Source organism: Talpa europaea (assembly GCF_964194135.1).
Source record: "Talpa europaea genome assembly, chromosome: 7".
Lineage (NCBI taxonomy): Eukaryota > Metazoa > Chordata > Mammalia > Eulipotyphla > Talpidae > Talpa > Talpa europaea.
In genome coordinates, this window is record NC_140074.1 from 53542773 (window position 1) to 53566833 (window position 24061).

The 24061-nt window shown below is 45.9% G+C and overlaps 1 protein-coding gene across 1 annotated transcript in view; it reads right to left on the reverse strand.

Moving 5' to 3' along the window:
• GABBR2 (gamma-aminobutyric acid type B receptor subunit 2) overlaps positions 1 to 24061 on the reverse strand; it is a gene marked incomplete at both ends in the record, with an annotated part of 333143 nt that overhangs the window by 213692 nt on the left and 95390 nt on the right. The window contains one exon of the mRNA XM_084237329.1: positions 13456 to 13593. Coding sequence (XP_084093455.1) covers positions 13456 to 13593 — 138 coding nt within the window. The remainder of the gene's footprint in view (positions 1 to 13455; positions 13594 to 24061) is intronic.

Consider the following 24061-nt stretch of genomic DNA (forward strand, 5'->3'; position numbering starts at 1 on the left):
GGAGAGAGGGAGGAGCAGGGGTGGTAGGCAGGGGGATAGAGGAGAAGAAAGCAGACATGGCAAAATGTAACCAATCTAGATGAAGGGTATGGGATGTGCATGGTATTTTCTTCTAGGGTTTTTTTTTTTTTTTTTTTTTTTTTTTTTGCTGGCTTTAGAATTTTCAAAATAAAAAATTGAAAGGAAATGTGGAGGGAGGATGGGACCACCAGGAAGGCAGCTAGTACACTGTCTGCAGGAAAAACTCATGTCTGCAAATGACTGGAATATGGTTCTAACGAACCTGCAATCCCATTTCTCAGACCTCATCACTTGCCTATTTCTTGATTTTGCCAAATCCATATACCACTCGTATCATTAATTCTTCAGCATTTTCCTTTATATTGATTCCTCCTTTCCTTTAAATGCCATGAATGGAAATTCAGTATCACTTGCTAAGAAGACAGTGTAAAGGTAAATAAAGAGACATAAAATATTCATCTGGGGCTCCTCTACAGTCACTGGGTGTGCCACCAGCAGTACACAGGAGATACCACACTGACTAATGCAAACTCCCTGTGGGTCTGGGAATCCCATCATGATTCTGGTAAATGATGGATCCAATATACTCAAATACCATAATGCTGCTTACACAAGAGGAGACACTGCAAAAACCCAAAACAAAACAAAGCCAAAGATCCCTGGAGGTTCTCCTGGGCTCCAGGTCATATGTTAGACTGTGGGGTTCCAACTGCCACAAAGGAGGTGCCATCCCATTAGCTGACAGTCGTCAGGCAAGCAGCTTGACCTTGAACACAGGATGACGCTGCAGGGCAGGGAGAGGATGCCTTGGCTGCGTCTATTGAAGGCAGTGAGCTGGCTGGGAAAGCTTCCCAAAGAAGTGGTGTTTAAACTGAGAATCGAGTGAAAATGCCTCTTTGCAAGCGTTGGCTGGTGGGTTGAGCCAGAGCTGCTTTGCTGAGCTGAGGCTCTACATGCCCCCTATTCTAGGCTCTACGTGCCCCCTACTCCATGGCCCCTGGAGTTTCAGAAGACACCAGGACAAAGAAGGGAGTTGCTCTCAATTACCCACAAAGCCAACACCCATCTTCAACACCAGGCCTGTGCTAGGTCATAGCTGGATGGGGAACTTGGGAAACTTGAGAAAATGAAACTTATATTGGCATTTGGCCTTAACATCTAAATACTACTCATCTAATCTAGGATTGTTTTTCACAAGCCTGGCACTTCCCACTGTATAAGGCACCACCTCTGTATCACAGAAATAGTGAATTATTTAATCTTAGTAAATGGAGTCAAAGCAAAAGCCTTCTGTATAATTCAAAACCAAAGAAGCCTATGCTCTATTAAAAAAAAATCAACCCATTTGTTATCAAACCCCTGAACAGAACTATAGTACTAGATGCTTGAAATACTTAGCATAGTCATTGATTTTCACCAACAGCCAGTTCATCTATTTTCTGAGTTCAAGGGAACCATTTTTTTATATATATATACAAGTTACAGGTTGAGTAACCACTTTAAAATTGTATGTGTGTGTGCATGTGCCCATGCATGTGCCTGCATGTGTGTGAGGCGGGAAGATCTCAGTCAGCGGTCTGCTCAAAGCAGGAAGCAGGGCAAGTCTTTGCTCCCTTTGCATCTTATAGTCATTCTGAAAATGGACTTAGCTAAGATGATGCCTGCTCTCTCCTCCCCTCGGCACTGCCATGAAGAGTCAGTGGGTAGTGTGAGTGGCCGTGCACTTGACGCTGCTAGCATGGACACTGGAGCCCCTTAGTCCTGGCAATCCACAAGACACTCAAGCTCTCCATGCCTCAGTTGTTTCATTTTTGAAGTGAGAATAAGTGTCCAGCTCATGGGGCTGGTGTGTGGAATAAATGAATTCATTGATTATGTGCAGTGTTTAGCGCCAACCAGCCAAGACCACAGAAATGTAGGCCAGTTGTACTGTGAGCTGTTTTTTATTCCGGACCATCCAGATGTGTCCATTAACGACATGTGAGGACCTACTCAGTGCCAGAATCTGTGGGAGGATCCTGGGGATTCAGAAAAGACTCAGGCAGGAAAGGACTGTCCGGAACGAGTTTCCAGGGTGATGGGTAATCTCATCAGAGACTGTCATATATTGCAGAGGGCAGAGGTGAACTGAGTGAAGAACTTGTAATGGGGTGGGGGGAGTGAATCTCCTCCTGCTGGGGAGCAGGCTGGGGAAAGACTGGAGAAGCTTCCTGGAGAAGATAACATGTTAACTGAACATCAGAAAATACAGGGCACTTGGCCAGGTGAGGAGGGAACAGCAGGCACCTGCTGTGGAACAGCTTGGGCACAGGCACCCGAGTTGCAGCGAGCAGGCCCTAGCGCTGAGTATGAGGGAGTGAACAAAGTGGGGACTAACAGAGATGCTGGTGCCACATCTCTGCCCCTCTCCTACTTTTACCTTTCATAGGCAGCTGACTGCTAGCAGGTAGAGGAATTATGATGAGACTCCCAATTATGCATAGGAATTATGCACAGACTCCCAAGAGGGTGGTGTAAAGCCACCCAGCTGGGAGACGGCGGGGCCAGGATGGGAAATGAGGTGTCCTCACCTTGATCCAACACCTTTGTTCCTTATTTGGAGCCACAGATCCCTTCTATGTGCTCCGGGCCACACAGTCATCGAGATCCCTGAGGTTGACCGCAGGGATGTCCAGAGTTAGCAAAAACACCAACCACATCTGCACATTCACTCTGACATCTGGGAAGTAGATCCCAGGCCTGATTTAGTAGATGTTTCCTATGCTGACTCCAGAGTCTGAATAGCCTCAAAGTCAGCAGCCACTCCTGCTTCTGGAACCTGGTAGGGGCAAATGAAAGCCTGCAAACTTGAGAGGCCAAATCCCGGGAGACATTTTCATATGATATAATTACAAACTGGGTAGTTACTAATGACTGAATGAGATTCTAGTAATGCGCCTGTAGCTTTCGGGTTTTCAAGAGATTTATGAACTGTTGACTGCGGCACTGTTTACCATAGCCAAGTTATGGAAACAACCTAATTGTCAAGGACAGGTGAGATAAAGAAGCTGTGGTCTACACACACAACAGAATACTATTTAACTATTACAAAAAAAGATGAAGTCTTGAGACAACATGGATGGAACTGGAGGGGATTATGCTAAGTGAGATAAGGCAGAAGGAGAAAGACAAATACCAGATGATTCCCTTCATAGGTAGAATATAAAGAAACAAAACAAAGAAACAGAAAAAACTAAACTAAAACAAAACCTAGAAATCTGACTTAGCTAGGATGATGCCTGCTCTCCTCCCCTTGGCACTGCCATGAAGAGTCAGTGGGTAGTGTGAGTGGCCGTGCACTTGATGCTGCTAGGGTGGACACTGGAGCCCCTTAGTCCTGGCAATCCACAAGACACTCAAGCTCTCCATGCCTCAGTTGTTTCATCTTTGAAGTGAGAATAAGTGTCCAGCTCATGGGGTTGGTGTGTGGAGAGCAAAGGCAGAGGGGACCCAACAATGGTGGAGGACCAGGGGTGTTTTGGTGGTGGGCCTGGTGTGACGACACATCTGTATGGCGTGTGTTGTAAACCAAGGTCACCTCAAGAAAACATAAGCTTTCTCAATGAAAAAAGATGAAGTGTCCAAGTCAATGGTTTTCAGTATGTTTGCAGAATAGCGCAACCACCACCTCAATCTAGCTGCAGATTCATGTGGTTGTGTTTTTTTAAACAAAGGAGCAATGTAAAGGCCTTTTCAGGGCTCTGGCTGGTGTGGGAGCACGTATGTTACTGACCAGAATCACATAGGCTGGTCATGAGTTTAGTACTTGATTCAAGCTCTTGGCCACATTCTATTGTCTGGCATTGTAGTGCCCCTTTCTGCATTACCCAGGCCACATCTGGACGCAGCCCATACATGGCAATAACATGAAAGACAATCCATTTTAGATTGCCCTTTGTACTATGGCAGTACTAAGACAATAAACAAACATAAAATCTTTCCTTTGAACAAAACAAACAAGTCAGCTTCCCAGGTTTTCCTGGAGATGCTGTCCAGTGGCTCTGGGAGTCTGATCGTTAAGTGCTAAGCCAGCACTATCCTCACTCTTTCCCACCTGATGGCCCTTCCACTGGGTCTGTTTGGAAAACACTGCCCAGTCCAGCCCTTCTCTGGTGTCTGGATCCCCAGTTAGCATCAGGAGTCACCCAGTCTTCTCCTGGGGTGGCTCAGCCTCTGAACGCCCAGCAGGTTCTCGCCCACTGAAGCACATCAGTCACCTGACAGCACATAGAGGCCAGGCTCCTCCGGGGGTTCTGGGCTGGGTCAGGGGGACCAGCTCGTCCCCATTTGCCTGGGACTGTTCTGTCCACATTTCCTGCTCCGTGTTTTTTATTTCCACCCACACAACAACCATATTAGGTTGGTATCTTACCCCTCGAGCACCTATCCCCCCGGAGAGAGTTACTTTTTCAACTCCTCCAAACTCAAAATTCCAGACTCAATTCAGTGTAGCCTGCAGTTCTGCCCCTGATTAGCAGCATCAGCTGTACCGTAAGTAGTGTGAGTGATTTATTTATTTAGAATGAATTATTAACACCCCGCATATTTCCAGAAAGGGGTTGAGGTGGCCGGTGGTGAAAGGCGCATAAACAATGAGGCCATTGGAGTTACACGCTGGGAACTGATATCACTTCAGATACCATGGTCTTGAATTAAAAATGGAGGTCAGAACCTTGAATTGAATCTTCCACCAGATGGACAGGAGAGATATGGGTTGGGTCCTCGGCAGGAATAGATTGGGAACTGCCAGGCATTCGATTGCGTCATGCCGTTCTTCGCCTCTGCTTCTGTGAAAACTCAACCAGAAAGAGCACCTTATTATTTTGTCTCTTCGGCAGGTTCTCTGTTTTAATTTTACTGTTCCGAATCACCTTCATGGTCTGTGATAGTTCATTTCCTCCACACAACTTTGAATATGGAGACAAATGGAGACATAAATTTTCAAGGAGTTCCCTGCTGGTGACCTGGCCGGTGTGTCTCATCGCAAAAGCATCAGTCATGGTAGTATCAACCTTAATCTGTAGTGGGTTTACAGTCTGCAAAGTGCTTCCACCTGCTCCATCTTCCCTGTCCTATCTGATGCTTCCAATGATCCCCGAAGGGTAGATTTGGTTAGCCCATATCACAGATTAGTTCAGCGAGACTCCAGGAGGTTGTCTATTGGCCCAAGCCGTTGCCAACAATGAGAGAAAGAGGATGGACAATAACCCAGCGCTTCCGGAGTCCAGGCCTCTGCTCTGGCTACTGCATCAAACTGCCTCTCTGCTATGCCCACCTGCCCAGGGGGCCAGCACGGAGCGGTGGGATTTGCACTGGTCTGGGAGAGCCTAAGAGCATATACAGCAGACGCTGCCCTTGTTGAATGAGGAAATGAATAAATAAATATGAGCGTGAGTTAATGGATGAATGAAGGAATGAGTGAATGAGTAACAACAGAGAAGCGTCTCCCCTTCTCCTGGAAGATAGGTGGGTGCTTTCAGGATCCCTCTGAGGGACCTTACTTCCACCCACCCATTTGTGTTCAAACCAAAAGCTACCAGCCTTCCCCTCACCTCAGGCATGAGGCTCACCCACTCTCAGAACTGGGCCTCCCTGTATCATGGCACAGTCAGGAGGTGCATCCATGGGCCCCCATCCTTGTGCTCTCACCCACTCCCCTTGCCCGTAGTGTATGCCCTTAATATCACTCCCTTTCTTCTCCTCCACCCATTTTCGTACGAATCCATAAGGTGGAAGCATCTCATCGATTATTAATGTGCTAAATGGTCCCTCTGGAGACCAGCACCATGAAAAGCTTCAATTGCCCTGTATTATTGGCCTCCATTCTCTTTCTTCGAGAGCAGCAGCAGCAGCAGCAGCAGAGAAGTTTCCAGCTGTGCCTAATCATATGGCCACTCCTAAATGGTTCCAATCAAGTCCATAGTCTCATCACCCATTACGCAAGGGCTTGGCAGCCATGTAGGCTCGCCAGGGCGCAATTCTGGTCGGGTGGCTGATGTGGGGGCTGAGTGGCAGACTCTGTATTTTGAGGGCTTACTGAAGAGGCCCCATCCTGCTCCTGAGGCCTCAGTTTCAGGGTCTGCAGGGCCAGACCAAATGATTTTGGTTGCCTCTGCAAAGCAGGGGGTGATTTTTTAACTCCCGCAGCTGTATTTCAGAGATCTGCTCCTAGTGGAAGACTCTTTATCATAGAAACAGCAGCTGCTATCTTAGAAAAGTGCTTTCACTTAAAAAAAGGAAGAGCCTTTATTGATTCTCACGACTGCAAAAACAGAAGGCTGGCTTGCTATTCCCATTTTATATAAGAGGAAAGTGAGGCTGACAGAGATACAGGAGACCAGGGTATACGTCACAGAGCCCTGGCCAGTGAGCCCTGGCAGCCAGCTTGGCTGTGACTGAGAATTTGGACAAGGCTACTCCCATTGGGCTCTGCTTCCCAGTTTATGGAATGGGGAGACCGGACCCCATAATGCCAAGACCTTCCCCACTCCACCTGTCTGTGAATCTACCTCCAATTCCATGGCCCACAGCTAAGTAAGAAAGAATCTGTTGACTTCTCAAGTGACCCACAGCTTCAGTAGGATAACCACTTGGAAGACAGCAGCACCGGGCACAACTTTGGTTCCTACGAAGCAAGCACATTGACCACAACGTAGCGCTGGGCTGGGATGCACTAAATGGCCAGAGGCCCGATTCAGAGGTTTTCACTCGTTTGTTTTTTAAATGTCAAAACCAGGCATGATTTAGATTTTTCAGAATTCAAGTTTGAGATGTGCTGGGACGTGGTTGCCAGTACTTGCACAGGCGTGGAGTCGGCACTCTTCTGTTGATGTGCCCTCCTCACCCCCACGCCCTTGCAGGAGCTTCTCCAAGGAGACACCCGTCACACAACTGAAAGTCCCCGAGGCGGTGCCACAGCAGGCCGGGAGATCGGGTGGGCTGCGGAGGGAGGCTTGGGAGGGTGCCAGGAAAATACAGCTACAGTTTAATAATCGGCTGCGGCTGCTTTTTAAAGGACAGGCTCTGCGGGATATGGTTCTTGACGAAATAGTGTTTGCGTTTTCCTGCGAGCGGCCCTTTATCCCTTCAGGAATCTGACTTTATTTTCATCAGCTAGACTATTTCTGTCCGCAAGCTGAGGCAGCTATCATCTCACTCCAGGAAGGAAGGAGCTGGGTCCTGGTCTCTGAGGATGTCAAATCCCTTCTCACTGTGCCTCCAGGACCCTCCACTGGGCTCTGCCTGGGCCTCTTATTCACCCTCCCCATTCAGCTCCCAATCCTGCTTCCCCCTAGGCCTCAGGCTTTCAGAAAGACAGGCTAGGCTGGTGGGAGGTCTGACTCAAAGAAAGTGCAGGGCCAGGTCAGAAGCAAGTCACCTTCAGATCTCTGAAAAAAATTTCTAAGTTAATATATTAATTTAAAAAGTAATATATTTAGTGCAGAGAAGGGAGACGTGGGCTGAGGCTGAGACCATTTCAGGTGTCCTTAGTGTCCCTTTACTAACTGCAATTGGAGAGCCTGGTTCCTTCCAGGTTGGGCAGGCTCTGATGAAGTGTCCTCATCAGTAGGGATGAGCCTCAGGCCCAAAAAGCCAGCATCCAGCTCCCCAGGTACTGCTCTGCACCTGAGCTAGGCCTGCACCAGACCTAGCACAGGTCACCTTGGCTTCAGGCAGCTCCAAGCCAGGGCGGGCATGGGCCGAGGGTAGCAAATCCCATGGGAGGGGCTTATGGGTAAGGGGGCACAGTGGGAGGGGCAGGGAGCACAGCAGGAGGAGCAGGGGACTTCACAGAGTAAGGGACAGCCACGCTGTATTGGGGGGGATAAGCACAGACCTGCCAGGACAGACCACAGAGCAGGGGAGCAAATAGCCCGTGTGGCAGGAGGAGCAGGAGATGGATGGGGAGAAGGGCAAGGCAATGGAGCACCCTTTTGCCACATCACAGATCATGGGCTTCCTCCGGAGGGCACTGGGACATTTGCCCTGGCAGGATCCCTTGCTATCTCCTCCAGGTCTTCACAAACTGCAGTCCTATGGGCTGTGAGCACGCCTTACATCCTGGCGTCTGGGTGACAAATGGGCCAGTCACTGGGAACCAAAGGCAGTAGTCACCTGACCTACTGGTACTGAAATGACAGTGCAGGTAAGAAGTGGGGCCCACAGTGCTCGAGGGATCTGATGACTCCCTCCACCTGGACCTCACATTAACACGAGCACTTCCGTAGCCCCCATCTTACGATATAGTTGAAAGCCACCAACTGCTCTATGCCTACTCTATGTGTTACATCTCCCCAACATTGGCATGCCTGGGGAACCCTAGGAACAGGGGACATCTTGCTTGATGCTGGCTGCCTCTAGCAGCAGGGTTTGTTTGTAAGGAGCATAGACTCTGCTCCCCTCTAACTGCACCCCTCCTCCCCACTTACATCATAGGAAACCAGCAAAATCTCTCATGAAAGAGCCATGCAGCTCTGGAGGCCACGACTCCTTCCTTGCCAGCATCCTGCGTGTTCTCCCATCTGAACAAGCCCTCCCTGGTCTCCGAGCGTCAGACTTTGACCTTCTCCAGACTTCTCCCAGGTTATGCCCTGCTGGTCCCTTCCAGTGTGAAGCCCAGACCTGAGGTCTCGCCCCTGGGCTGGTGGGACCGGGCTGGAGATGGGCAGTGCCTGCCTGGCCAATCCTGGACACTGTAAGGTCCTTGCATGTAGTTGGAGGAGCTGAAGTGCCGGCGACTGACTCACATCACGACTTAAACAATATTAGCCTCTCCACGCAGCAACTATGAATCAAGAAGCCCAGCAAAAGGCAAAAGTTAAATTTAACCGATTTCTGCACCAGGGTGAATTTTCACCCTCTGTTTCTCGAATCCCTATTTTTGTAGCACCAGGAAACAGAAACAACTGATTACACATTCCAGACGGTCTCTGTCCAGCAAGCATTGTTCCCCTAAAGGGCAGTCAGAGCTCCTTTTCAATTATACAAATTACATGCATTTTCCCATTTGCAAACTCTGTCTCGGAGCCCAGTTTTGAATAAGTTAAGGGATTCATCAAATTCCTTGGGTGACTGCAGACCCACTCATCTCCCATCTCTGCGAGCAAGCTCACAAGGAGAAGGGGGAAGTCCCCTGAATGTGACCCTAAACCAATGGGGCTGTGTTCCCTGAGAGTGGGGGGAGGCAGAAATCAGGCACCAAGACTGCTCCCCATTAGGGTCCAAATCTCCGTTTTGGGCCCCCTTGCTTAGTTCCACAGACAGAGGAATCTGCTCCCCTGGGCTCATCCTGGGCGTCGTCCAGTTCCCAGCTCTTCAGCATCCCTCCCCAACCCTTGCACAGCAACAGCCCTTGATCTGGCCTTGCCTGGTAGCACATGCCCCCCGCAGGGGTAGATGTGCTCATGTGTCACCCCCAAGGGGCTGTCAGCAATGCAGAGGGATCCTGCATTTTCTCTCACAATCCTCTGTCTCTCCACATGGTCAAGTCCACATTATGAGAAACTGCCATGGAGGTTTTCAGGTTTCCCCAGTGGATTCCCTGTGCTTCGTTCAGTTCAGCACTCACTGAGGACCTACTGTGTGCCAGACCCCGTGCTAGGCACTGGGAACTAGGAGATGAAGAAAACAGGGGCCCTGCCACCAAGAAGTTGCTCGTCTAGCAGAAAAGACCGAGATATAGAAGAAATGATTTTCCACAAAATGTGATAGTAACAGAATACCATACACAACATAGAAGTGATGTAGAACTATGTTCTCCACCTTCTTTTTACTTTCTATCACTCTCCTAAGAAAATGTGGACATTTTTCCCAAATACCACCCACTCGTGAACTTTTAATACCACAGATGCACTATATACTGCATATATATCTCTGCTTTATATAAGATATACATAGTAATATTTTAACCCCCTTGGGGGAATATAGCCCCCAATGAGAAGGCATGTTCGGAAAGAATACTTGATTTACTTTGGGGACTAAGGATAGGAGGCACAAAAAGTGAAAAGGTGCAGGGAAAGCATTACAGAGGAAGTGTTATTGATGCAGGGTTTTGAAGAATGAATAGGAGTTGTACAAGGCAGAGAAGGGATTTATATCAAGTTTCCCTTGCTGGGCAACTTGAATCCTGTTTTCCTCCTGGATGTTAGACCCTCTGGTAGCCAGCCTCCACGACAGTCATCTTCCGCCACAGTTTGTGTAGTTCTCTTTCTCACACTACGAAGAACTAATTTGTATGCTAACTGAATATACAACAGAAAAGATGGCATGCAATTTCTGAAGCTAGGTCCTAGAAGACTTTGCCACCTCTGTCTTTGTCTCTGATGTGACTCACTTTGAGGGGAGCCAACTGCCATGAAGACATTTGAACAGCCCTACGGAAAGACTCACAGGGAAAGGGGCCAAGTCCCAGATAGGTAAGGGAGACATCTAGAGAGCAGACCTTCCAGCACCAGTCAGTCAAGGCCAGCCTCCGGCCTTCGAATCTTCTGACTGACCATAGGCATCATGGAGCAGACACAATCCATCCTGCAGGTTACAAATTCTGACCATAGGAAAAATGAAGTAATAAATGATTATTGTCTTAAGTGGCTACATTTTGGGGTGATTTGTTAGGCAGCAATTAATAACTAATACAACCCCCCTCCTAACCCAGTTCCCTATCTTATCAGATCCTCTAGGCTGCAGACTGTCCTGCTCATGACGAGTGCAGGAAGCTCTGGTTGGCAAGTCAGGATGTTCTAGCATTGTGCTGACTTCTGTATCTTTTCAAAGAATTCCAGACAATTCTACTGAAGCTGTAAGAGGGTCAGTAAGCTCCCTGGGTTCCTCTCTGGGTAGGGATTCCCCAGGGAGCATGGCTCATCTCTGGTCAGAAAGTCCATCTGCAGGCCCTTCCACCCCACCATCCCCTCAACATTCAGCAGACATCTAGTGAAGTCTGTGACGAGTTAGGCACCAGGGAAGCAGGAGAAACTCAGGACCAGGGTCTGTCCCCATGGAGCTCACAGCCAACTAACGAAGCCCCCACATCTGCAGAGGCTTCTCAAAGAAGCAGCATTGAAGCTGCATCTCTTAGAATGGGTAAGACTTGACACACTGGACATGGGGCAAATGGGGTGTTCTAGGTGGTGGGAACCGTGTTGCAGAGAAGGCCAAGAATGTGAAGTAGCAGGGGTGACAATACCAAAAAGACAAGGAACACTTAGTGCTTAGGATGTAGGGGGCATAGTTCTAATTACTTTTTAATTGTTTGATCCACACAGCAACCTGTGAAATCAGTCCTCTTCCTACCCTGATTTTATAGATGAGGGACTGAGGTTCAGAGTGACAGCGCTGGCCCTGGCGGGGAGGGCATGGTATGTGCCCCTGGACATTGGGGAAGGGAAGCCCAAGTGCAGAGCAGCTCAGTGACTGGCCCCAGGTCTCATGATGTCAGGGTTTGACATCAGGCTCCCATCCCTGCTCCCTGAGCAGTGCTGGCTCCCAGCTGTGTGGTTCAGTTTGCTCCATAGCACGCAGAGTAGCTTTTCTGGCCTCATCTCCTGTTGCATCCACCCACAGGCAGCGTGGCCTGCTCCGGCCACCTTGAGTGACTCACTGCTCCCCGAGCCCACATACTTTCCCACCTCCTGCTTTACACACCCAGTTCCTCTGCCAGCAGTGCTCTCCTCCGCGTCTCCAGCTGTCCAATGCCTAATCCTCCTTCAAAGCCACCTCTGTATCACCTCCTCTGAGAAGCTCTCCATGATCCCTGATTGGGTGGGTGGCCTTCCCCCAAGACCGCACCCCTCCCTCAGCACACCTCTGCCATAGCGGGTTCCCGCCTCCCCTCCTGGCAGTGAACTTGGGGCTCTGCCCCCACCTCCTCATGCATGCAGGGTTGATGCCAGTGGCATTAGACCAAACCCCTCCCTATCGTCTGCTCTTGCCTACCTCTTCATTCTCACTCTCACCAGCCTGACCCTCTACCCACCCCTTCAAGTCCCACTGCCCTCTTTTCTATTCTGTGAACATGCCACGTTCTTTCCTACCACAGACTGTCTGCATTTGCTATTCCATCCACCCAACCAGCTCCTTCAGGGCGTAGCTCAAATATCACCTCCTCCAAGAGGACTTTCTTGACTACAAAGCAGTCACTATATCCTACCATCATATTTATTTCTGTTGTAGCCCACAGCTTTATTTCAAGGGCTAGACTGCCTAAGTTTAAATCCTTATTCTAGCACCTAAGAGCTGTGGATCCTTAAGCAAGTTATTTGGCCTCAGCTTCCTTACCTATAAAATGGGGATAACAGCATCTCCAACATGGAGCAGTTATAAGGATTAAATGAGTTAATGCATATAAGTGCTCGAACAGTACCTGCTATACAGTAAGCCTTACATATATCATACAGTGTTCACTCTTAGTATCACTACTTAATTGCATACTTGCTTATTGCCTGCCTCCCTCCTAGAATGTAAGCTCCAAGAGGATAGAGATTATGTCTATCATGTTCAATGCTATTAATACATCCCCAATATTTACCAAAATTCCAGGCATATGGTAGTTTGCCGATTATATTTGTTAGATGGATGGAGCATGGAAAATGAATGGATTGGTGGGTGGGTAGATGAATGGATTGATGGATGGATGGGTGGGTGGATGGATGGATGGATGGATGGATGGGCAGGTGGGAGGATGGATGGACAGATAAAAGTAAAACATGTGCATGGAGCACCATTTGGCCCCGATGGTTACATCTTTCTACACTCTCCTTTCTCCAATTCCAAGTAACAGTTAACACTGGTGAGTGTCACCTAAAAAAGACTGTATACTCACAGCTGGGACACTCAATGGCATTTAACATTTGCCAGTGTAAAGAGTGAACAGCTGGCCAAGAGCCCCAGGGAAGGGTTAACCAAGAAGAGAGGCAGCGGAGTGGACAAGAGGATTTCAGTGCGAGAAGGAGATTTGGTAGAAGTAGAAAAAGGGCCCTCTGGTGAAAGGAACAGTAGAACAGAGCATGGAGACCTGGAGGTCCAAGGTGCATCTAGGGAAAGGCTAAGGCTAAGTGTCTGGAGGAGCTGTGTCATGGAGTGGGGGGCAGGGACAGGAGACGACACTGGACAGACAGTCTGCACACTGATGGTCCTGAAAGCGAGGCTAGGGAGTCACTGCACGATTTCAAGCACAGGGTGGTATGTTGAGGCTCTTCTCCATGTGGCGGCTGTGCTAGGACAGGCCAGAAGAGACCAGGCCATAAGGTGGGGACAGGCAGAAGCTATGAAGCCATCCAGGAGAGAGTGGGGGTGATCTGGATTGGGCAACTCAGGGATCATGATGATAAAGGACCATTCCTGCAAAAACTGGTGGCCCACAAAGACAGGCCCCCCCGAAGGCGGGCCGGACCTTACCTGCACCAGATTCCAGCCTTGGAGGGACTCGGCGATGATGGACGTAACAGATGGACAGACGCCTCCAAACACCATCAAGTGGTTCGGCCCGTATTTTATTGCATCGTAGAAGGCTTTCAATCCTTTCGCATTATCACACTGGGGAACAACACAGAGAAAAAGAAGTCCAAATTAGAAATGATTTCCCAGGGGCAAGAGCCCAATGGTGGATTCACAGAAACAAATCTTCCCCATGGGAAACTTCTGGGTTTGTGGGGCCAGCTCTGCGCCTGTGCTGCAAGTGAAGCAAAGCGTGACCTTGGAGCCTCCCATCCTAGCTCGCCACTCTCTACAGACTCCCTAAATCTCAGGCCTGTGGCTCCCCAGCTATCTCCTTTCAGATCACAAAAGCATTGCAAAATACCTCTGGGTGAGGTATTTTGGTCATTTCTATTTTAAAAAGAAGAAGAATCCATACCATTAGCATGGCGATTATCAAGAAAGCAGAAAATAACAATTGTTGGTGAGGTTGTGGAGATATTGGAGCCCTAGGGTATTGCTTGCTGGGCATGTAAGATGGTGCAGCCACTATGCAAACAGTTCTTTGGTTCCCCAAAAGTTAAAGAGACCTACTGCATGATCCAGCGTCCACTTCCGGTAGAGATTCAAAAGAAATGAAACCCAGGACTCAAAGGAATAATTGTACCTGTGCTCATTATTCACAATAGCCAAAAGGTAGAAACACCCCAAATATCCATCAAGAGATGAAGAGATAAACAAATGGTGTTATTGATATTCAATGGGATATTTCTCAGCCTTAAAAGGGGGGAGGAAACTCCTATGTGCATCAATGTGGATGAATCTTGAAGATATTATGCTAAGTGAAATAAATCAGTCAACTAAGGAGACACCATTGTACGTATATGAGGTACCAAGAGCAGTTAGGCTGATGGACACAGGAATAGAATATTCCTTGGGAAGGATGCTGGCAAGGAGGAACTGGAGTTGCTGTTTAAGGGACATAGGTTCAGTCTGGGAATATAAATATGCTCCAGAAGTTGTCACCGGTAGTGTGTGCGTACTTAATGTCACTGACCTGGACCCTTCAAAATGGTGGAAATGGTACATTTTATGGGACACATATTTTGTCACAATTTGAAAAAGGAAATGTGGCACCCTCCCCCTTGTCCATCCAGCATTATTCACAATAGCCAAGAGCTGGAGTGCCCACGGGTAGAGAACTGCATAAAGAAGTGGTGCAGATACACAAGGAGTCTACTCAGCTCTAAGGAAAAAGAAGAAATCTGCCACTTGCAACAACACGGTGACCTACAGTCTGTACAGACTTAGTGAAATAAGTCAGATGGAGCAAGACAAACACCCTAGGATTTCACTCACTGGTACCTAAAGAAATAAAACAAGTGAGTGAACAAAACAACAACTGACTCTTAGACTACAAGAACAAAGCAGTGGTTGCCAGAAAGGCAGGGGGGAGTGGGCTGGGTGATGGGCAAAAGGGGTCAGTTGGATGGTGAGGGGTGGACAGGGGGCTTTTGGCGATAAGCATAACACAGCGTACACAGACACGGACATGAGAATCTGGGCAACTGAAACTCAGAGAATGTCTAAACTAATGTTCTCTCAAGAAGAGGAAAGGAAGGGGCCTCCCTGGGGCGCAGGTGGTTGAGCGCAGCACTGTGAAGCTGTCCGCAGTCTCTGCAGCGCGGGTTTGATCCCGGCCGGCCAGCGAGAATCCCACATGGCGCAGCAGACCTCTCCTGTCTCACCTTCTGCTCCCCTCAGCAGTGTATTTCATCAGTCTGCCTGTTCTGCTCCCCACTCTGTCTCTGGTGAATCCTCTCACCCTCCCGCACCTCTGGCCTGTACCCTGGTTCTTGCATAAAAATAAATAAATCTTAAAAAAAAAAAGAAGAAGAAGAAGAGGAAAGGAAGAACTGAATTTGAAGAGAATGCATTTAGTACACACTAGGGTGTGTGTTCAGCCCAGGCTGGCTGGGGAGGAAACAAAAGCACTCAAAGCGCTGTCAAGGAGCTCAGGTGCCAGAGAGGAAAACAGCCCGCTGGACAGGTGCTGGCACCCCACGTGGAAGGAGGACAAACTTCAATGTCAGGAGCCAGGGGGGCTCACTCCCCACCTCCCACCTCCACCTCTCTTGAGAGCCTCGTGGTTGTGTGTCCCCAGCACAGAGCCACTGCTTGCTGCCGGGGCTTCTGCTTCCCTTCCGGCCAGAGGGAAGCCCCTTCACTGCTTAGCAGTATGAGGGGTCTTTGCCAAACATAAATTAGTCCTTTTCACTCTCCTGCTTGGTGTGCACTTAAAATCTAAACTCCTACCAGAATATAATTCTCATCAAGTTAAAAACACCATTTTCATGAAAATTACTAGGGTTACATGTCAAGGTTTTATTTAATCTATTAATAAATGGATCTGTAGGCCTCAAAGGTAAATTTGTGAAATAGAGATTACTATAGTGAATGAAAAAATAAGATTACAAAATGATATACACAACAAATTAATGCTCTTTAGCACAATTAGACTATAATCTTTGGGGATAGAAGAGAAAATCACTGAAAATCAACCCACCTTACCAAGTTTAGAGAATTATAAAATGTTTGGGCTTATATTCCCCCCAGTCAGGTGACCCTCAATAATGACCCTGAACATGTAGAAAATACTCTGTTAGGCTAAATGTTCATGTAATAACTAATCTGTTTTATTTACAGAGTTGGTATAAAATTCCTAACCTTCTTATTATAATGGATAAAAAAAGCCATGAGAAACAGCTGCCTCCACACTGACCAGCTCACCCTTCTCTCCCCTCCTTGCTCACAAAGAACTAGTCCCTTTTTTGCTCCTTGAAATTGAAAGCAATTTCCTTCCTGCCTCTGGGCCTTTGCACTTGCTGTTTGCTTTGCAGGAATTCTCGCTTGGTTCCTGGCAGGGCTCACCCCTATCATTTAGGCTTCAGCTTAGCTGTTACCGCCCCAGGAAGTCATCACTGTTCCCCTATCAAAATGGTCCCCACCCGCAGTCACTCTATAATATGCCACCCTATTTATTGCCCTAACATAGTTCTTAAGATGATCTGAAATCATCTTGTCAATTTTCTGTTTGCCTACATATTGATTGACCTCTCAGCTGGAACACAAACCCTTGGGCACAAGATTCTGTCACTGTTTTCATTGCTGTCTCTCCAGAGCTCAGTCCTTCCAGAAGGACTCAGGAGGAGTCCGCGTATCTGCTTTCTCTCTTCTCTTTCTGCTTCTACCTCTCTCATTATCATATCCTCCCCAGTCCTTCTGCTCCCACCTTCTCTTCCCCAAATTGGCCAGAAGGTGGGACCATAGTGGGTTAGGATTTGTTGCTCACTCTTCTTTTCTCTGAAAGACTCTGTGTTTGACCCACTGTGGGTGCTGGCAGGGATAGAAATGTAAACCTAGCCCATGCCTGGCCTCAGACAGAGCTCACCATCTGGGAGAGGCAGGGACAGAGTGGCTCTGTCAGGTAGTGGGCAGTGCTCAGGTTGTGGGCCCTGGGGAAGGCCAGGAAGGACTCTGGCAAGGGAGCTTGAGATTGAGTGATGAAAGCAAGGGGCATGAGGACTCTGAAAGCCAAGCCAGGGAGTTTGCATTGTAGCCAGTGGAGATTCCAGAAAGAATACCATTTGTAAATTTACATTTAATTTTAAAACTGGTCAAGTTAATTTTTTTGCCAAGAGAGCAAGAAGACAAGGAAGAAGGAAAAGGAAGAAAAAGGAGGAGGCGGATTAAGTTCTAGCTGTTGCTTGGGACCCTCTAGTAATTGTCTCTGTTCTTGATTAAAAGCCACGCTTTCTACCTTCAGTGGAGCATAAGCATATATAACAGAGCAGTTCATGTTTTAAGTGTTCCTACTATGATTTACTGAATCATTTCCCATTTTAATATATTCCTGTTATAATTTTAGCTTGTTTTCTAATCTGTAGCTAATGACAATGATAACACAGTATCACAGGATTTATAATCAAAGTCATATTAAAATAGTATTAGCAACAATGAACATATTAATATTTGTTTGTTTAGCAAACATCTCCCCAGAATTTAATCAGTGTAAGAGTATTAATAATGGTATTCCAGCTTCTCACAAATACACAACTTCTGAATATGTCAATTCAAGAATAGGAGACTCTTTGGCAACTAGTATTTGAACTGGAAGACTCTTCCAAAGTGTACATATGTTTATCTGACTTGGCGTTCACCAGGTTGAGTGCGGAATTTTGGCGATTACACTTGGTATTATATTCCCCCAGGGGAATATTACATTCTGGATATGTTATGCTGCATGGCAAAAGGGACTTAGCAGATGCAATTGAGGTTACTAATCAATTGACTTCAAAGCATTTTCCAAATGGCCCAATGTCATCCCACAAGCCTTGAAAAGCAGAGTTATTTGGTGATGTATTCTTTTTTTTCTTTTTTTTTTTTAATCACTGGTAGTAGAGTGGAATCGAAGAGTCCATTGACTGAGATTGTAGGCTCTCAGTCCTACAATCGCAAGAAACTGATTCTGTTAACAATCTGAATGAATCAAACCTCCAGAGAAGGACCCCTCCCAGCTGACACCCTGCATGGGCTCTGTGACACCCTGAGAAGAGGACCCTCGGAGCCAGAGCCACCCGGTGCCTGGACTGCTGGCCCATGAATGGTGAGACAAATTGGGGTGTCGATTGACATTTCTGGTATCCTGTTACAGCAGCAACGGCAAACTAAACAGTGAAGTAATGTGAGAAAAATAAGAATGAGACAGTCAGGGTTCCATAAAGTTAAATGTATTCCATTTAAAGAACTAGCCTTTGGAAGGGATTATGCTAAGCAAAATTAGCCAGGAGGAGAAAGATAAATACTGGATGGTGTCACTTACATGTGGAATGGGGAGAAACTAAAAGGGTCACACATTAAAGCCAACCCTTGAAAGCTGACCATAGATCTGAGACATCCAGAGGGGGATGGAGAAAAGGGGGGGCAGGGAGAGCACAGTGGTCTGTGGTGGAGAACTCTGAGGGCTTTAGTGGTGGGAGAGCAATGGGGACTACACTTGAGGGGGGAAATCCTTTACTATCAAAGTAGTGACAAGGATGTAAAACAAGGGTATTTCACTAAGTAAAAAAAAAATAATAATAATAAAGAACTAACCTTAATTTTTAGATAGGTTCCTTTATGATTTGGATGGCATTGAAATGTTTTTCTGTTATAATACTACAGTGAGTGAATATTATAACCCTCCTGTTATAATATTACAGGAGGGTTTTGTTTTTAATGTCCTAATTCAGCAAAACAAAAAGTTTTCCAATCTAGTCTGTTCCATGCTTCCTGGCCCTCCATTTCTCTCAGGTTTACTGGTGTATGAAATTCAGACGCATGGACATCACTGATCTGGCCAGTCCTGCATCCTCTTGTTCAGATGCAGACACAGGCTAGAGAGAAGGGGCTTGTCCACTGTCCTGCCAGGATTGGGGGAAAGCTTGGAGGTCCCCAGTTCAAGGCAGTGTCAGCAATCTAGAGAGCTCAGCTCACCCCGTGAAAGGAAGGTGCGTAAAGGGAAGAAATTGCACCTTGCTGGCTGCTAACCCTGGCCTCCTCCTGGTCAACACCTTTGACCTGAGGGGGGAGAAAGACTCTAGTGGGCACCAAACATCCTTTCTTGGATCCCCTAAAAAAAGCACTTCTGCAGTGAATAACAAAATCACTTGGACATTTCTGTTTTTAAGTGCTATCCATTTTAAGTGCTAGATAGCATTTATTTTCATTTCTAACATGGTATCTTCCCACCTGATGTGATTAGTGCCCCAACAGACAGACTCGCAAACTAACCAAGCTGAATTAGCTTCTGTGGCTGGACTAGCCTGGAGGTTTTCAAACAGCACAGTTTGGGGGCCAGCAAGACGTGTCTGGGCGCCTCACCTTCACTTAAGCAGCAGTTCTCCATTATCTGTTCTACATACAACATCAACGTCCCACATCATACTTAATTTGGAAAGAGGACTGCATTGCTAGTAGCAAGCTGTGCTTGAAAAACCAAAACAGAGATAACCCTGGAGGTCCTGACTCTTGAGCACACAGGTTTATAGACATCTCACTGGAAGTTAGCCCACCGCACAGCAATGTACCTGATGACCCAAGGTCCATTCACCCCCTCAATGGGGACACCCTCTGGGTGAGAGCTTCCTGAGCAATTCTCTGCAGACACATCACATGGTCATTTCCCAAGGAACAGTCTTTCCAGCTCAGTGAAAGTCAATTTTCAACAGCATTTCACATTTCAGTCCTTCCTAAATGCTGTACTTAGAGACGTTCCCCTAAAGATTGTTCATTAACATCCCTTTCTTGTGAACTTCAGACCCATGTCAGCACGAGCCAGGGATATGCTGGAAGCTTTTCTAGCCCCCCATTGAAGTCAACTGTCCACCAGCTTTTAGTGAACTGGATACTGGGCAAAATGATCATTTTGAGAAATTATTTATGGCAAGTTGTCTGTGAGCTTTTGATGACTTGCTCTCAGGGTCTCTCTAAGGTGGGCTCTTGCGACCTGGAAGAAAGTTGAAGGCAGCTGGATCACGCTCTCCTCCTATCTCCACCTCCCTCTACTAGCAACTCCTGTCCCTCCCCCACTCACCACCAGGGGATATTCTGAGGGTGGGCCTGGCCACAGACAGGGAGGTAATTCCATCACAGTGCATGTTCCAGGCAGCAGTTCCAGGCCGTCCACAGCCTCTAGTCTGCAGCTCAGCCACATGGACACAGGCGGGGCACCGGAGGCTCTCAGCAACAGCGCCTGCCCTCCCTTCCACTCTCTGTCCAGAGTGTGTCCTCTTGCTTTCACTCCACAACTAGAGTGGCTCATGGCTGCAACCTCCAGCCTCCCTTTCACCGTTTCATTTCCAATGGCTTCTCCTTCCCGCTAAGGACGGACTTGTCACAGAAAAATCATAATTGGCACAGAGAGGCTCTTAAAACTCAGCACCTACAAATGGGAATAGATCCAAAAACCATGAAAATCAATTTTTTTAAATGAAAAAGTGGGGCTCTGGAAAAAATCCATTTTCATTTAAATCTCATTTTTAAAGAATTAAAATACTTTTTTGACTTAAAATTTCAAAGAAAATGTTGCTGAGAGTGAGTTAAAATGTAAAAATGCCAAGAAAATGTCAGAGTTAATAACAACCAATTTGAAACTGAGAATTACTTTGTACAGAATTTCAAAATTGAAGGAGAATTTAAAAGCTAACCTGTCCAACCTCCTCTGAACTAAAGCCCTTATCTGTGCCTCCTGTTCCAGGGACACTCATATCTACTTGCACACCTCCAGGGGCAGGGGGCTCACTCCTTCACATTCGTGAGAATAGTTCTTCTGTCAGTCTTGAAATCACTCTTCTTTTGCACTTTCTGTTCTAAATTCTCATTCTAGAGGCAAGTTCAGCAAACATTTCCCGTAAAGGGCCAGACAATAAATATTTTAGGCATCGTTGGTCATATGGTCTCTGTTACAACAACGCAACTCTCTATAACACAAGTGCAGCCACAGACAATACATAAATGAATGAACGTGGCTACATTTCAATAAAATTTTATTTACAAAAATGGGAAGCAGCCAGGTTGGGCCATGGGTCCTCATAGATCATTACCCTCCTCTGTTCTTCCTTAAGATATCTGACCTGGGATCTCTACACGTTTTAGAGATTGACTCCAAGACATGCTTTCATCTAAACTACCCTGAGCTCCTCTAATCCCCATATGATGTGGTTTCAACCCCCCTTCTTGTCAGAGAAGAGGGATTTCTAGGGTGCACCCCCAAATACCTCCAACTGCCCCATACAGAGAAGTAACACAAGCCAACACACATGTACCTTCTCTATGTGTTAGGCACGGCACTAAGAACTTCGCATCAGTTATCTTATTTATTCCTCATGATGGTATTATAAGGAAGGGACTACTACTATTTCCATTTTACAGAGAAGGAGACTGAGATTCAGAGAAGTTAAATAACTTGTTTAAGGTCATAAAGGGTGAGGATCCAATACTAGGCAGTATCACTTCAGAGTACTGTTTAATGTTAAATAAGAAGTTGTTATTATGAAATATTTCACTCATATAAGTATGAAGAATAGTAACATGTACATAGAGTATGCCCAGAGCCCAGCTTATGTTGAGGCCCTTGCATGTCCACCCTGCACAAACTCTTCCTCCTTCATCCGGGGAAAACTTCTGTATTTTGATTTATGTTTATACCTCCTTCTCCTTTCTATTCTTTTATTGTTTAATGATATGTATATGTTAAATAATTTAACACATATAATAATTATAATAATTAAATAACATTATGTTCCCTAGTGTTCCTTAAATGTAATGTTATTTAATTGGATTTTTGAAGCATGTATACATTTAAAAGACAAATTCTGTATGTTATGTCTGAAACTTGACTTGATGGTTTCACAATGTTCATGACATTTTAGTTACTGAATATACTTAAAGTCCATTAATTTTCATGGCTGCATAGTATTCCATTGTATGATGATGTCATAGTTTATTTGTTAACTCCCATCTCAATGGGGTACACATCTTAGGCTGTTTCCAGTGTTTTGTTTGGTTGCTACTGTAAGCGAGATGGCTGAACATTTCTTTATGTGTCTCCTGGCACACACATGCAGGGCTTCTCTATGTTATAAACTTAGACATGGACTAGCTAAAGGTTTCCCACATTTTCTCAAAGTGGTTTTTAACCATTTACACTCCCACCAGCAGTATTTAAAAATCTCACTACTCCCTATCTTTACCAACTTTGATTTTGCCAAATTTGTGGGTTTCTGATATGTCATTTTAGTTTGGATGTTCCTGATTACTAAAAGGTCAAGTTATCTTTTTCTGTGTATAGGCTGTTTGTGTTTCCTCTTTTGGACTGATGACTTTCCCCATTTTTCTATTTGGTTGTCTGTCTTTTCATTACTGATTTATTCAGAGTACTCTAGTTACAACACTAAACTGAATGAAATGATCATCTCTCTGTATTCCTAACACAGACTTCCGTTAATGTCGTTTCAGACTACAGTCCTTCCATTTGGCACCTACTGCATACAGAACTTTCTGTCAATAAAAACTATTAAATAAGCATGCCCAATCTTGGTAAAAACAACAACAACAACAACAAATATCTACGACTCTTTTTGAGGAAGAAAAAAGTCCTTCCATAGAAGGACTTGAATCAATACTTTCTAAAATTGAAAACTGGCATTTAAAAGCCAGGACTCTAACCTTGCTGCTTTCCATAATCTGTTATTACCCTTAGACATTTTAGAAACAAACATTTTCTGTAGTGAAGGCAGCATTGTTTAATGTTGAGCAACTGCTTCTGCTCTACTTTTCCTTATTTCCTTGTTTCATTCAAATAAATAAAACATAGCATCAGTCTTAAGTAGCATGCCATAGCCTCATTTGACACAATTATTTCTATTTATCTTTCTACTTAAATATTTGCGTAGAGGATTGTCTAGAATGAGAGGAATCCAAGGTTAAAAATGGTTAAATTTTGAGTATATTTACTTTTTTGTTTCTGTTTTTGTTTCTGTTTTAAGATTTATTTCTTTATGCATGCAAGAGTTGGGGTACAGGTCAGAGATGCAGGGGGTGAGAGGATTCACCGGAGACAGAGTGGGGAACAAAACAGGTAGACTGACAAAATACACTGCTGAGAGGAGCAGTGGGTGAGACAGGAAAGGTCTGCCACGCCATGTAGGTTGCTCCCTGGCTGGCCGGGGATGGAACTCGTGCTGCAGAGGCTGCGGATTGCTTCACAGTGTGGTGCTTAGCCCCTTGCACCACCAGGGAGGCCCCTCTTTATTTATTTATTTATTTATTTATTTATTTATTTATTTATTTATTTATTTATTTATTGGTATGTACTTGCTTTGCTTGAGTTTTTTAAAGCACATGCTGCTTTTATAAAGACAGAAAGTCATTTTTAAACTGATAGACCTTTCACACCCAAGATGCTTCCCCAGCCATTTAAGTCTCCCCCTTTCTGCTCTTCTTCTGTGGTTGACTTTCTGAGCCCAAGAACAGAATTTTATATGTATTATTGCTAAATCATGTTTAAAAAAATAGCTCAGCACCATGGCCAACTGAATCAAATATACAATACATTGTTTTTCCACTGAAATTTATTCATTCAAACATTTTCTGAGCACCCAGTAAGAACTCTGGGAAACAAGTAAATCCCTGTGACATATAAAAATTCCTTGAACAGCATAGATACTCAAGAAATGTTTACTGATATAATACATTTGGAAATGAGACTAGCAATAATAATAAAACAGCAAACCCTCACATAGCATTTACTTGCACCAGGTACAATTCTAATTTCTTCACATAGCAATTCACTTAACCCTCACAACAACCCCATGAAGCATGTCCTATTATTACCCACATTTAAATAGATGAAGAAACCCAGGGTCAGAGAGGTGTCATTGGCACAGTTTTACACAGCAATTTAGGGGCAAAATCGGGATTCTAACCCAGAAGTCAGGATCCAGAGTCCATGCTCCATGAAATCTGTGCTGTGTTCTTCTGAGACACA